At 55.3% G+C, this 14,985-nt stretch overlaps 1 protein-coding gene across 2 annotated transcripts in view; it reads right to left on the bottom strand.

Moving 5' to 3' along the window:
* The window catches only part of Slc18a2 (solute carrier family 18 member A2), a 29,302-nt gene extending 14,969 nt beyond the window's left edge, over positions 1–14,333 (bottom strand). The window contains exons 1-9 of one of the 2 annotated variants that reach the window (XM_055629983.1): positions 14,020–14,333; positions 13,637–13,764; positions 11,703–12,057; positions 3,440–3,498; positions 3,103–3,186; positions 2,769–2,861; positions 1,991–2,080; positions 1,868–1,911; positions 1,736–1,796 (exon numbers count right to left, since the gene is read on the bottom strand). In XM_055629983.1, the coding sequence (XP_055485958.1) occupies positions 1,736–1,796; positions 1,868–1,911; positions 1,991–2,080; positions 2,769–2,861; positions 3,103–3,186; positions 3,440–3,498; positions 11,703–12,057; positions 13,637–13,757 (907 nt within the window). In that variant the 5' untranslated portion in view covers positions 13,758–13,764; positions 14,020–14,333. The remainder of the gene's footprint in view (positions 1–1,735; positions 1,797–1,867; positions 1,912–1,990; positions 2,081–2,768; positions 2,862–3,102; positions 3,187–3,439; positions 3,499–11,702; positions 12,058–13,636; positions 13,765–14,019) is intronic. The other variant, XM_055629984.1, reaches the window with a different exon arrangement.
* Positions 14,334–14,985: the final 652 nt, after the last annotated feature.

The following is a 14,985-nucleotide window of genomic DNA, read 5'->3' as shown; positions in this document are numbered from 1 at the left end:
CTAAGACCCCACCCTCCCACACTCGTTTTACACCTCACTGTGGCTCTAGGGTGTCTCTTGCACCCTGTAGAGACAGTGGCTGAAGAGGATGAGCCAACTGGCTTCTCAGCCCTTAGCCTGGCTGCTCTCCTGGCTAAGTCCACAGCGGAAGGAGTCAACAGAAGCAAACTAGAGCTGCTGTTTGTTTGTTTTTTTGTTTGTTTGTTTGTTTGTTGTTTTTGTTTTTCCTAAGACAAAGTTTTGCGTAGCCTCAGCTGGTCTTTTCTACGTGGTCATGGATAGCCTTGCACTGGGATTATGGTGTGCATCACTGAGCCCGATTATGCAGCGCTGTGGAATGAACCCCAGTTTTGAGTGTGGTAGGTTAGCACTATCCACTGAGCTTCATGAGCAGCCCCAACTTGGAGCACTGCAGCAGGCTGACCACAGGAGACCACACTGCACAGGCCACAGGAGACAGCACTGCACAGGCCACAGGAGACAGCACTGCACTGACCACAGGAGACCACACTGCACTGACCACAGGAGACAGCACTGCACAGGCCACAGGAGACAACACTGCACTGACCACAGGAGACAGCACTGCACAGGCTGACCACAGGAGACAGGACTGCACAGGCTGACCACAGGAGACAACACTGCACAGGCCACAGGAGACAACACTGCACTGACCACAGGAGACAGCACTGCACTGACCACAGGAGACAGCACTGCACAGGCCACAGGAGACAGCACTGCACAGGCCACAGGAGACCACACTGCACAGGCCACAGGAGACAGCACTGCACAGGCTGACCACAGGAGACAGCACTGCACAGGCCACAGGAGACAACACTGCACTGACCACAGGAGACCACACTGCACAGGCTGACCACAGGAGACAGCACTGCACTGACCACAGGAGACCACACTGCACAGGCCACAGGAGACAGCACTGCACAGGCCACAGGAGGCAGCACTGCACAGGCTGACCACAGGAGACCACACTGCACAGGCCACAGGAGACAGCACTGCACAGGCCACAGGAGACAGCACTGCACAGGCCACAGGAGACAGCACTGCACAGGCCACAGGAGACCACACTGCACTGACCACAGGAGACAACACTGCACAGGCCACAGGAGACAGCACTGCACAGGCCACAGGAGACAGCATTGCACTGACCACAGGAGACAACACTGCACAGGCCACAGGAGACCACACTGCACTGACCACAGGAGACAAGCCTCGGCTGTCTCAGATTCCTTCCTACTTTCCTGTGACATGGGAGCCCTGCAGAGACAAACTCTCCGTCTAGGGCTGAGGCACACTGCATGCTTGCGCGGAGAGCGGCAGTCAGCCAGGCCCTTTCCCTGCCAGGGCCAGAGCTACCTGCTGGTCTTCCCAGTGTCTCAGCACTGGGAAGAGAAGCCCAGGGCCTGCAGGGAGTGAACCAGCTCCCCTGGAACAGAGCCCAGAGCCCAGAGCTTTCTTTCAGTCCACCTAGCTCTCAAGCACGAAGGCACACCCTCTTGCTCTGCAGGCAGAGGTGTCCTCCATGGCTCCGTTCTCAGGCCAAACACCACCTGAGACATCTGAAGCAAGGCTGGAAAGCCCTTCCAGAAAGTTCAAGGCCGTGCAGGAAAGGCCTCTAACACAAGGGCAAGAAACGAGGGAGGACAGTGCAGGGCACCCCCGTCTCTGAGCACGTTTCCCCCCCTCGGAACCGCCTCACTTCACAGAGCCGAGCACCCACCTGCGGCGATGAGGATATAGGGGTCCTTCAGCAAGGTGGTCAGGGGTGTCCCCTTCTGACTCTGTAGGACAAAAACAGTGGTTAGGAAGAGTTGCCTGGGCCACACTCAGGCCGGACCTCCCAGCTGCTTACCTCTGGCTGCACACGGGACGGCTGGAGCACAAAGAGCTGAATGGCTGCAAGGGAAGACCACAGTGACAGTCCGGGAAAGCAGGCACCGCCCGGGCATGCGCGTCACAGGGGCCACGCACTCACCTCCGTCCAGGAGCACCAGCGCAGCGAGCACCAGGAAGGGAGCCGTCTTCCCCACGAACTCATAGAGCACGCTCCCGAAGGGGGGCCCCACTGCAGGAAGAGAGCTGCTCTTCAGCGTGGCGCACTGCACCTTTCCCCGGAGGACAGCCACCCATTTGATGCCCATGTTTTGTTCCCTAAAAGATCTGGGTGCCCACGCTACACTTAGTATCGTGTTGAACTCCTCCCCAGACATGTTTTAACCTAAGAAATGGGACGCACACACTAAAGCATCCTCAGGAGCCAAGGGCATGAAGCAGAGGTCAGCACAGAGCTATGGGCTCCGGCTCAGGAGGGTTTGTTACCAGCAAATGTGGGAACCGCTGGCTCCAGAGCAAAGGAAGGTGTCAAAGGCAGGCAAAAGACTGTCCTTCAGGGAAAGTGTCTGTCCCCGCGCCTGGCTGTCGGCCAGGGCAGGTGGCATGGCAGAGGCAGCAGCTAGACGTTTGTCTCAGATTACAGCTCAGAGCTTTTTAGAGGACAGGATATGACAGAGGAGCCTACCCAATCCCGTGTTTCATATGGGAGCCAAATCAGTTTAGGGACAGAGGCCGGGAGAGCAGGGTCTCCCTGCGAGGGTTCCACCCACCATTTCCCACAGGCCCCACTGAGGTCGAGAACAGGCAGAGGAGGGCTGGCCTTTGCACAGGAGTGTGGGCGTGGACTCGGGGTGGCCAGGACTGTCTGGCCGTTGTAACCCAATGCCAAGCAGCCCCCCTGCACGGTGGCCACCACCTACCCAGGACTCCCATGGCCAGGCCCCCCAAGGCAATGCCCATAGCGTTGCCTCTCTCTTCGTCATCTGTGTACACGCTGGCCAGCATGCCCATCCCTAAACAGAAGAAGACCCCGTCAGCGCCCACGCCCGGTCGGCGCCCACGCCCTGGGGAGCACCTCCGTGACACCATCTGTGGCGTCACCTGTGCCCTCCCCACCCCCAGCAGGCTCCTGAGCCCAAGGCTGACTGAGCTCTGAGGCCCAACCCTACAGGAAGGCCAATGCCTTCTGCAAACATCTTCTCCACCCTCCACATGAGGGCCCAGCCAGGCTCCCACTGCTGCCCTCATGCCTACCAGCCACAGAGGAGCAGGACGAGCCGATTCCCTGCAAGGACCTGGCGAGCAACAGGAAAGCGTAGCTGCTGGAGAAGGCAAACACTGCCAAGAGAAGATCCCGGCCTCACATCAACTCCCGCATTGTGTGAACTGTCCCAGCACTGTATAAACCTCGAACCATCCTTAAACTAGTGAGCGTGTCCACACTTGGGGGTGCAGGCTGTGAAGCCCGCTGTGAAGTGAAGTCACTGTGGCCAGGGCGCTCCCTCCTCCCCCAGGTCTGGTGATTCCCAGCTCACCGGGGGCGGGGGGGCCTCCCCAGAGCTGCTGCGGAGGGCAGGCAGTGGGTACTTACTGACGGTGGAGATGAACATGATGCAGAACCCGGCGAACATGGGGATCGGGTAGCCGATTCTGCAAGACATGGGCACGGAGCGGCTGGTGGCGGCCTTTCTGGAGGGCTCTGCATTGCTTTCCCGCCACCAGCCCGGGATAGGCTGGATGAGCACTGTCTGAAGACTCATCCACTCAGCGCTTCCTACGTGCCCTTGCCGCATGTGACTGTCTGAGGACAGGACCGCACTCGGGCTGCTGCTCTGAAGGCAAATGTCTCCAGAATAAGCGTTAACACAGTCCTGGCCAGTAACCCCACAGGCAGCTAAAAGGAAAGCCCCTGCTTCTGTCACTATTGCCACCATTGCCACTACTGTAGCCTCTGCTGGGACAGCCTCAACTCGGCATCCACAGTCAGATAGCTTTGAGAAAGGGCCAGCGAGAGTCACCCAGCAGAGAAGCACAACGCCACGTCCATGAGCTGTTAGAAGCAAGACTTCAAAACCTGCCTCCCTGCTGGGCTGCAGCCAGCCTGGAAGGCCTCTGTGTCCCACCAGGCCGAGTCTCGGGAGGGTGCCTGTCTCAGGAGGGCGCAGGCCTGCTTAGAGACCTACCCACCCTGCTCAGGTCAGTAGAGACACACAGAAGGATGTCTGTATGCAACTGTCTACCAGGGAAGCTGATTCGAAAAGAGATGCTTCAAAAGTACATGGCTCCCTCACTCATGTGCTTGTATGCGTGCGTGCTTTCATTCATGCATGTGTACATGTGTGTGCTAGTGTGTGCGTGCGTGTGTGTGTGTGTGTGTGTGTGTGTGTGTGTGTGTGTGTGTAGGCTAGACTGGCTGACCAGCACGCCCCAGGGGTCCTCCTGGATCTGCTCTCCTAGCATTGGGATTACAGTTGCATGTCACCAGGCCAAGGATTTGTACATAAGTCCTGGGGACAAAGCTCAGGTTTTCATGCTCTCAAGGCAAGAGGCCGTCTCTGTCAGAGCTGTCTGTGACAGAGCTGTCCCTGACTGAGCTGTCTCTGACTGACAGCCACCTCTGACCAAACTGTCCCTAACCAAGCTGTCTCTGCGGCCTTCCCTCCGTTCAGGATGGCTGAGTCCAGGCCTGCGGGCAAGGGTGAGTCCAGACTGCCATGAGGAGTGCCACCAGCCCCTCCGTTACTCCCAGCCCCGTGAGCTTCCCCGAAACCACTAAGGCCTCTGTGGTCCCTCTGTAGACTGCAGGCCGAAGGCCTGATAGTTTGAGAAAACCCAGCAACCCTCGTCCGCAGCCCTGAGACCACCAGCGACGCCACCCAGTATACAGCCTTGCCCTGGCACCTTTCTGGGCACGTGTGCTGTGGGAGGGGAGCCTGTGGGGCCCTTCTCCTGGGGACCGCACCAGGCATCCAGACATCTGGCGGCCTGGTTCTCACGGCATTCCTCGAGGCAGCTGACTCGTGTGCCTACTGCTCAGGTAGTCAGCATTGGGGTTCAGGGACGCTAAGGAAGCTGGCCCAACCGAGGTGGTGGGTATACTGGGACAGGAGAGGAAGACAGGGACAGTTGCAGAGGCATGGGGAGAGAAAGGACCCTTTATTGCAGAGTCCGGTTGACGTCTCACCTGCTGAGAGCCAGCTCTAGCTCCATCAACACTGGCCCTGAGGTTGCTGGCGTGGAGGAAAGCTCTTTATATATGAAGAACTCTCACCAGAATGGGAAAGCAGCCCTGGCCCTGCCCCTTTGTCAGACATAGCTGGACATTGTCTGGGAACCTCCCACACAAGACCATAAACGTCTCACCATCCTGTGCAACACCCGTAAGGGAGGGTCGACCTACCAGCCTCACGGCAGCCAGGACCTGAGGAACTATGACTTCACCTCCTGAGCAAGCGCTGGCGAATTAATTTTAGAACTTACCAGAATTGTGCTCAAGGCTGTCGTAAAGACAGCTGAGTGCGGCCACCTCGTGAGGTTCCACACTAGCTCTCGCTTACATCTTCCTCCTTACCCTCTCTTCCTCTATTAAGCTCAATCTATGTTGCAAATCCTCCTCAGCAAATCCCAGTTCTGCTTGATACTGCTCGTCCTGAATTTCTTTCTTCCTCAAAGAGCCCCTCCCCCCCCCCCCGTGAAAAGCTCCCCCAGGTGCTGGGACAACGCGATGGCTGTGTGTGCACGCACCCCACAGCTGCTGACAGTCTGCTGAGCACTGAGGTCCCGGGGCAGCGACCTTCGTGGCTGATGGGGAGGGCACAGCGCTGTGTGCCTGGCCCTAGGCCTTGTCACCAAGCTCAGAGCTATTGAGGTCGTTTGACTTTAGCAGCCCTGCAGTACTGTCTGTTCTAAACTCCTGAGCTGGAGCAGAGGAGGCAGTGGATGAGGGTGGCCGAGCTGGAGGGACCCACCAGCCCAGGTGTGTGCTCCAGAGCTGCACACCCACCTGAGCTCTGGGGCCCTTCTTTTCTTTGCCCAACACACGTGTGCTCCACTCCACACTGGCCAGCTGCTGGCGGGGTGGCCAAGCATCATCTTGGCAACAGCCTTCCTCAAGCTCAGTCCCAAGCTGGAGAAGCTGGGTGGGCACCTCACGGGCGCCCCCTTACAGGCTGTCAGCTCTCTGCCCACACCCCTCAGAGGAAGGGCTGGACGGTGGTCAGGACGCTGAGCAGAGCAGGTGGCCGCTGCTGCCTTCCCGCCTCCCCACAGAGTCTGGAATGGACGGGACTCAGGCGGCATTATTCGTAACTGGATGAGTTCGCTGTCTTGTCTCAACTCAACACCATTTTGGTCATAGTACCACCAGAAGAGGGGATCTGATTCAGCAAGTAAATACCTGGGCAGCCTGTTTCTAATCCCTGTGAGTCACACTGGACCACAGTCATTCTCTACACAGCACCAGGGGACGATTAATCTGATTTGACTGTGACTAAAACTTGTAAACTTGACTCTCCCAGAAGGCACCTAGAGCAGCACGCTACACTGGCTGCCACACTAGCGGAGAGACCCATGCCCTACGCGCCTTCCGGTGTTCCGTAACACCCTGATCAAAACCAATGAGGGAAGAGAAGGGTTAATTTGACCTACAGGTCTCCCTACAGGTCTCACTGGCTACCCATCTGAGGGAAGTCAGGACAAGCACTCAGGCAGGCATGGAGGCAGAAGCCTGGAGTAACACTGCTTACCAACTCGCCATCCGTGGGGAGCTCAGCCTGCTTTCCCATCCCAGCCAGGACCAGAGGCCCTGCAGACTGTGAGCTGCCCCCCACCTCGTATCAACCGTTTATCAAGAAAGCACCCACAGACACGATCACAACCGTGGCAACAATTCAACCTGGGTTCCTTTTTCCAAGGTGGCTGACAAAAACTAACCACCATGCCTGCTACAGCAGATGCTCATTCTGTCCCTTTTTCCAGAAAAACTAACGCAGACTCCTCCCTGTGCGCTGAGGCCCAGGCCATGGGCCCCTCACTCACCTAGGCAACAGAGTGAGGGTATGAATAAGGGCCAGCAGAGTGCAGCCTGTCACCAGCGGAGGCACAGAGCGAAGGCCCCCTTCAAGAGCCTCTGTGCACTCCTAAAGGTACAACAGGAAATGAATGTCAAGAAACAGGAATATCTTAAATTCAGTCGGCTCTAACAGGAAGTTTGTTCAGCATTTAGGAAATGAAGTGAAATTCTGAAGTCCAGCCCTCAGGCCTGCTGCAGTTAGGTTAGATGTGTGCAGGGACCTGTGTGGACAACAGGCCCACCTGTGTGTGAGGCCCCGTGCCTGCAGGGGAATGCTTCCTCTGGTTTCCCTGTGAGGAGCTCTTGGGAGCTCACCGTCCCTCCCTCCCCATGCCAGGGATGTCTAAGATGGGAGATCCCTTCCCCGAACAGCTGGCTTCCCTGTCTGCAGATGAGTTGAAAAGGTCACTGCTTTCCACAAAGCCTGCTTCAGACCAGGCAGCTGACGCTGGAGGAAAAACTGACCCCAGAAGATTTCAGAAAGCTCTCATGTCCTGTGGCTTCCTGCTTGTCATTCAGGGTTCGTTAAGATCTGCGGGGAGAAACAACTGCTTTCAAATATACAAGGTAACTATGGAAATAAATTAAGCCTCTGATTCTAGCTTGACAAAAAGCAGACAGCCAGACAATGGCAGGCTAAGAAGGAAGTGAAGGGCGCTGGCTCCCGGTGACCGAGCGACTGCTCCCCCGCCATCTACTGGCTTGAAACAGCACTTCGTTCTAAAGATGCAGCTACTGTTTAACGGGGTGCTGGAGGGGTGGAGACCACGCCTGGGACCGAGGATGTAGCTGAACGCTCGCTCGTCCTTAGCACCTGAACTTTAACTTGTTCACTAAAATGCCAGGGGTAGGAGAATGAAAAGGAGGGAAGGACAGAGGGGCAGAAAAAGACATACTTTCACCTGATTTAGGAGAGAGAAAGCTAATGATGTTTTTATATTTTTTCTAGAGCATTTACGCACATACATGCAAAAAAGTCACTTATTAGATTAAACGATGCAGAAATCACTAGTAAGATTCTACTGCTTCCTTTGATATATAGCTGCTATTGCAGAATAAATAGTTCAACTAGAATTATGAAATAACCCACATGAGCCTCCATGAGGAAAATGGATAGAGTAAGTGCATGTTCCAAAATCAATCATCGATGCTTCTCTATCCTGTCACACAGTGCAATGAACAGACAGTAACCCAAGTACAAATACAAGAAAAATTGCAGCCAAGCTTGCCTGAAATGTCATCTTGTGTTCGGTATGAGATAGTCCCTGGAGTTCAACAGACAAGCAGCTCTTGTCTTGTATCACCATGTAAAAGCCACTGTGCGGTGACTCTTTAGTTGTGAGTTCAGACGTGGGCGTGGAGACGGATGTGGAGTGCCTGACTCCGGGCAGACCCTCTTCCATGAACACAGGATAGGTACTAGAGAGAGGGCTCCCCAGCAGCTGGGCTCTACAGGTTCCCCCACACCTCGGGGAACATCTAAGCCTGGCCCAGCTCACACTGGGAGCTGAAAAGAGACAATTTTTCCAGGGCTGGGGAAGATCTCGGTGGGAAAGGCTCAGGCTGTCTTAATGCTTACATTCTCCACCCTCTGATTTAAAATGCACTTTTCCCAGGCACGGTAGCACTTGTGACCCATGTTCTTTATTTGTAGTAGCTAAAACTACAAACTGCATCACAGTAAGCAGAAAAGAACTGGAGGGGAAGAAGACAGAGTAGAAAGGAAATCTCTCACATCCGAGCAGCATCCTGTCACACACAGTTTTGTGTGTTCCCTTCTGTGCCAAAACCCCTGTACCTCTAAAATTCTAGGCTGGCTCAAAGGCATCTGATAAAGGGCACAAGCTGCTTTGATGGCTTTCTAACCAGGAATCTAGGACCTGCCATTCAAAGCCACTTAGGTATACATGCTTACAACTCCAAATGCGAACTATGCGTGACATTGCGCTCTTTGATCAGAAACACGTCTGTTAATTTAAAAATGCTGCTTTAAACACATTTGTTACAACACTGAAAGTGTGAGTCATATGTCTTGTTGGTAACTGAAAGTAGAATCGGAACAAATTACATCAAGACTGTTCGCAGTGCCTCCCAGGGAGACTGGGCGAGCTACCCAAATGAACTGTCCTGCTTTGCCTCCGAACTCAGGGGTGGGGGGAAGAAGAGCCTGCAAGTGACCAGAGAAGCAGCAAGTCTTTAATTCTGCATCTCCTGGGCTTAGAAAGTACTCAGAACACTTACAAACCACAATCGCTTTGAAGGCAGAACGGAGTTCACCCCTTTGCTCTGCGTCCGTCAGGGTTAAAGTGTTTCCACTTCTGTGTTCCCCGGGAGCGCCAGCAACATCTATCCATCCATCCGTCCATCCATCCATCAATCGCTTTTTAAATTTCATGTGTAGCTAGGGCACACATTTAGAGGCTTTGTTCTACCTCGTTTTCAAACTAGATCCTCTCACCATGAGATTATAGGCCACAGTTCACAAACCCCAAAGCAAAATTAGGATTTTTCTTGGGAAGACAGTCTGCGACAGGAGCCTAAGAAGCCTCTAGGGGGCATTTAAGAGGGGAAGGTCTCGCCGACTTTAACAAGCTGCTTCTCAAAGATGTAAGTAAAAAACATAAAAAACAAGATTGGGGTTTTGAAAGAGCGATTTGTCTGTGACTCCCATTTGGAAGATTGGAATATTCACCTCATTTCAGCAAGTTGGCCAAGCGCTGCCAGTGACTAGTTACACTCCCGCCCAAGTGATTGGCAGGGATTATTACGATAATGTCCTCAATTTTCCCATATAGCAGTCAAGCTGTTTGCTCTGTCAGAACACAAAACCCTGGCCCGGTTTTCTGTAATTATACCAGATGCATTTAAAGAGTGCTCTTAGTCTTGAAAAAGAAAAGAAACAAGCCTTTGACTCCCAGGCTCAGTTTGGTTTGTGCCGAGAACAGAGGAGCTGCAGAATGTCACCTCCGTAATGGGGCTTCTCCGTGGGTGGACAATCAGCCATGCCCAGCTCATTTGTTTACCATGCTTTGTATGGAGGCCCGGAAGACAAGGGGACAGGCTGCAGCCTGGGGCTGTGAACATAGGCTTGGTGGCAATGCCCAGCCCACAGGAAGTGAGAGCCCTCTGTCTCCCTTCGAGGACAGCAGCAGCTACCTACATGTTCAAGGACAGTGGAGCTGGGGACACCGAGACTTGCCATACCCTCTCTGATCTGAGGTCACCCCAGGCCTCCTTAGCACACAGACCCCAAGCCCCAGAGAAGAGCAGGGCTCCACTCTCTGTGCTTAGGCTCCACGCTAAGCCTTTGCTTAGCTCCATGCTGTAGCTGATCTCTTCAACACTTTAGAACATTTTCCACTCTGCACTGTCTCCCACAAACTATCTGGCCACTTCTGCTCCCTACTGCTTGGCTCACAGACACTTCATTGTGGCTCCTGGATCTTAAATAACTCACTGTCCCCACAATCAAGCTCTGTGTCTCTGGTCTATCACTTGGGGCCTTGAGTCTTCACCTAGGGGCCCTCTCTGGCCATATCCCAGCCTCTCCCTCTTAGCATCACCTCATCCTCCAAGCTCTTGTCCTTGCCTTTTCTAGTCTGTGCTACAGCTATGAGCCTGAAATGAAGGTCACTTCATTCTCTGCCACTTTAAAAAAGAGACAGAATCTTGCTTATGTATCTCAGGCTGGACTGTTGTGTAACCTAGGCCAGCCTTCATCTCCAGGCGGTCCTCCTGGACTAGCTCCTAAGTGATGGCATTACAGCCTAACTCCACTATCTCTCACTCCTTACAGCTGACATCTTCAGAAATTGCCCAAGACACAGTATCCTGGGCTTTGAGTCTCCAGTGCCAGGCAGACCAGGCTACCTTGGCTGTAGAACGCTTGCTGGGTGGCTGGCAGCAACAGAGACAAAGATGCCAAGCAGCTCACAGTCTCCAGCTTAGTTCAAAACTTCAGCAGCCTGGATCCTCAGGCCAGTCTCCACTCTCTCCCCTTCGAGTGTGTGGACAAAACGAAGAGACCAACAGCAGGGAAGGAACCCAGCCCAGAATCTCCACCTCAGCTCAGAGGCTAGCCCACGCCGCCGGCTCACCCATCTCCCCCAATTCCACCCAGGCAGCCCTTACGTCCTTCACCACGCTGGTCCTAAAATAAAGCAGCTTAGCCTTCAGCTTTCCTTCCTTGTTTGAGGTGTTTGCTTTGTTTTGTTTGAGATAGGTTCACATGTAGCCCAGGCTGGCCTTAAGCTTGATCTATAGCCAAGGATGGCCTGGAACTGTTCTCCTCTTGCCTCTCCCTCCTAAGTGCAGAAATTGCAGTCAGGGTTACCATGCCCAGTTTATGTAGCACTGGTTCCTGAACCCAGGACTTCATACATGCCAGACAAGCACATGTGAGAGAGAGAGAGAGAGAGAGAGAGAGAGAGAGAGAGAGAGAAAGAGATACAGTCCCAGCCCTAACCTTGGTTTTCTCTAAGTAGTAGCAGAGGTGGAAAGCCTTCTGACCATCATGGTCAGAATCACGGAAGAGCTTCTGCTACCCAAGAGCAACCGAGACAAATGTGCTTCTAAGTTACGCATGTGGAGGAGCCCACACTCTCTTCCCTGTCACATCTCCTAACCTACTGTCTTTAAGGACAGGTGGAGCAAATATGGATCTCTGGTTTCTGAGGATGAAACTCCAGGCTCAGGTGCTTTATTTCCCTGGCAGAGTGTCCCTAGTCCCTGCACCCTGGCAGATGAGCAGAGGATGAGCGCGCCATCTGAGGCACAGGCCTACCTGTTGGTCAGCAGTCCTATGAATGGGTTGGTGAGGAGCTGGACAGTGGCTTTGGAGGCGAACAGCAGCCCGACCTGCACGTTTTCATTCAGGAGGTCTTTGTCTTCGCTGGGACAGTCAGGAGGGATGGTGGATGCATTGGTCACCACGTGCTGTGTGGGGGTAGCCTTGTGTGGCTGCCCCCCCGGGAGGCCCCCAGTGGTGTTCCCGGTGAATATGATTGAGTTGTTATAGTAAGAGAAGATGGTCTGGAAACTTCCCGAGGTGGAGGCTGTGAGCGTGGGCCCAGCGGTCTGGCTCTCTGTAGCATTTTTCTCATGCTTTATGCTGTATAGGTAGCTAGGGATGATGGGGACTGGGGAGAAGGACAGGGAAAGAAGGAGTGATCACATCAGGACCTTCTCTGCAACAAAAGTCAAAAAAAAGTAAGTTTTTGTGAAAGTCAAATGAAACCCAGAAAAGGGTGGGCCATGTAGCCCAGAAGAGGAAAGCCTGTCAGGAAACATGCTGGAACAGTTTCACATCGCTGAGTCAGAGAGAGAGAGAAAGAGAGACAGAGACAGAGCAACAGAGAGACAGAGAGTCAGAGACAGAGCAAAAGAGAGACACAGAGACAGAGCAAAAGAGAGAGACATAGAGACAGAGAGACAACAAAGAGAGACACAGAGACAGAGAGACAGAGAGAGCATAAGCTCCGAGGATCCCACCATTCCCAGCTATGCCAACGTGACTGGTCACAGCAATGTCTCTCATTTACAGGGTTTCTGTTACAGCAATCCCTCAGAGGAATATGCTAGAAAGGCAAAACATTGTCTAAAGTCAGTCAGTGATGACCTAGGGTCGGGAGGCTTGGCTGACTTCTAAGTGGATAAAGCAGTGGACGCCTAAATTTCATTATGTACTGGGAAACACACGCACACACACACACACACACACACACACACACACACACATACACACAGTCCTTGCAGCAGTGATAAACTAGACATTCTCAGCAGGCCAACGCCACCGTGAAGGCAGTCTGCAGGTTCCCATGTCACCCACTGAGACTTCTGCCACGGAAAAGCAAGCGGCTTGATATCATAGAAGGCCGGACACATGGGGACCACAGGACATTGAAGACAAAGGCCGTCGGGGACCCTGGCTGCCCTCCCCCCACAGCTGACTCTCCTGAGCTGCACACCCACACGACACTAAGATGCTCCCAGACTGTGCAAATGGGGACGGACTCGCTACCTGAGGGTCTGAAGGGAAAACAAAGATGTCTGTTCACTGAAAATTGGTTTTCAAAAGAGTGTGTGGAATCCCTTCTGTTTGAGGGACTTAGGGGTTTGGTTTTGAGTCATTTGGTCTGAACTTGTCTTTGCAGGACATTCGCAGTTGAGCTATGCTGGGTCCCACTTCCCTCAGAGGGCCCGCTCAGACATACTCTTAGACGTTGCTCGCCTGCTCCTTTGTCGCCCGCCGACTGGTAACCCACCTGGCAGTAGCCTAGTAACGGTCCCAAGGGCAGCAGCAACTCGGCGCACTGCTCTGCTTTGACAGAAATCTTTTCCATCGCACGGACAGTGGGCGAGGAGGAGCAGGCAATTATCAGGAGGAAACACAGCTTCTGGGGCTTATCGGATGCCACCGGGTGTGACCTGACCTCCGGGAACACGAAGCCGCAAGCGGGGCTCCCGGAGCAGGGGAAAGGCGGCTGTGCTCAGGGATAGGCTTTTGTTTTCTTTCCAGCACAGCGCGCTCTTCAACTTTTGGGGAGAAAGAGCTGCTCAGATAAAGCGGGGTAAGTGGGGTGCGGAGGGCAGGTTGCCGGGACGCTGTGATGTGCCTGGCCCGGCGGCTGGACAGGGGACGCTGAGAGCCGGGCTAGATGGTGAGGACAAGGTGTTGGGGTCCCCGGGGAGCGCGCGGCTGGCACGCGGGGTACGTACCCACGACCGTGAGCAGCATGTTGTCCAGCAGCAGCGCGAGGAACACGATGAAGAGAATCAGCCTGCGCGAGTGGCGGCCGTCCCGCAGCCAGCGCAGCAGCGCCAGCTCGCTCAGGGCCATGGCTGCGCTGCGGGGTGGGGGCGGTCAGCGGCTGGGCCGGGGGCCCCCGAGCGCCCGGGGCACGGGGCGAGCTGTCCCCGCGCGCTGGCTGAGGCCACAGGCAGCGCCGGCCTCACGGACGCCTCCGGAGCCGTCGGGGACCCCACCTGGAGCCCCTCCCAGCCGCGCCCTGGGCTCCAGCTCGCCCCAACCCCGCGACCCCCGGAGCCCGCCCACCGCCTGAGGGGACCCGAAAGGGCTCTGTCCTCCCAGCCCCGCTCACCTCCGGGCTGCCGGCCACTGCCCACGGGACTCCTGCGCTGCCCTGCGCGGACCTCAGTGTGCGTTCCCAGGTCGCCTTCTCCGCCCCGGCGCCCAGAGCCCTGCTCAGTTTACCCAGTCCGGCTCTGACGTCACGGACAGCTCCGAGCGGGGAAGGGGGGCTGGGGCGCTGGCCTCCGCCCACCCAGAGCCGCCTGTGTCCCCAGCCTGGGCTGCCTCACGCGCCCACCCTAGCGGACCCTGGGCACCTGTGCAGGGGCGAGGGAAGTCGAGCTCCAGAGGACAGCCTCAGGAACCCGGGACCAGGAGTCAAAGGTCGTGGTGGAAGAGTCAAGGCCAAGGGTGGGCAGGGACTCGGGGCTTTCTTCTATGCCCAGGACTGGCCAGGATGCTCAGAAGAAATTGTGTGGCTCTCTGAGCGGCCATGTCCATAAAGTGGCCCAGGAAGACTTGACTGAAGGCTGCCCAGGGAGCCACTGCACCCCGCGCGCCCTTCTCCCGCTCTAAAGACTGCTCCAGGGTGCAGCGGCGAGGCTAGAGCTCTGTCTGCTGTCAGGTGAGATGGAAACAAAGAAGAGGGACAGAGAGGAAACCAGGCCAAGACCCCCAGAGCTGAGGCCATGTTTAAGAAACTGGGGCAGCCGGCGTGGGACTCTGGCCACCGAGGGCGTCTGCGGATGGGCAGGCGGGCCCAGGTGCACACGTGCATGGCGCTGGCGCAGGAGCCTTCTGCCTCTGTGCTATGCCTGGGGTGTGACTGAGCTGGCTAGCAGACCTGCGCAGTATCTTCAGTTAGGAATGTACCTGTGCTAGACAGTAGAGAAACATCTGAGCACACACACACACACACACACACACACACACACACACACACACACACACACGATGCGTGTGAGGCTTCTGAGGCCCTTCTGAGGTCCGAGGGCGAGAGCTGTGTTCTTGGCCACTTAGCAGTCCTGCTCCTGGC

The sequence above is a fragment of the Psammomys obesus genome, unplaced genomic scaffold, assembly GCF_907164565.1.
Source record: "Psammomys obesus unplaced genomic scaffold, mPsaObe1.curated_primary_1811, whole genome shotgun sequence".
Taxonomy (NCBI): domain Eukaryota; kingdom Metazoa; phylum Chordata; class Mammalia; order Rodentia; family Muridae; genus Psammomys; species Psammomys obesus.
The sequence above is the reverse complement of the archived record's forward strand: the minus strand, read 5'-3'. Positions and strand labels throughout refer to the sequence as shown.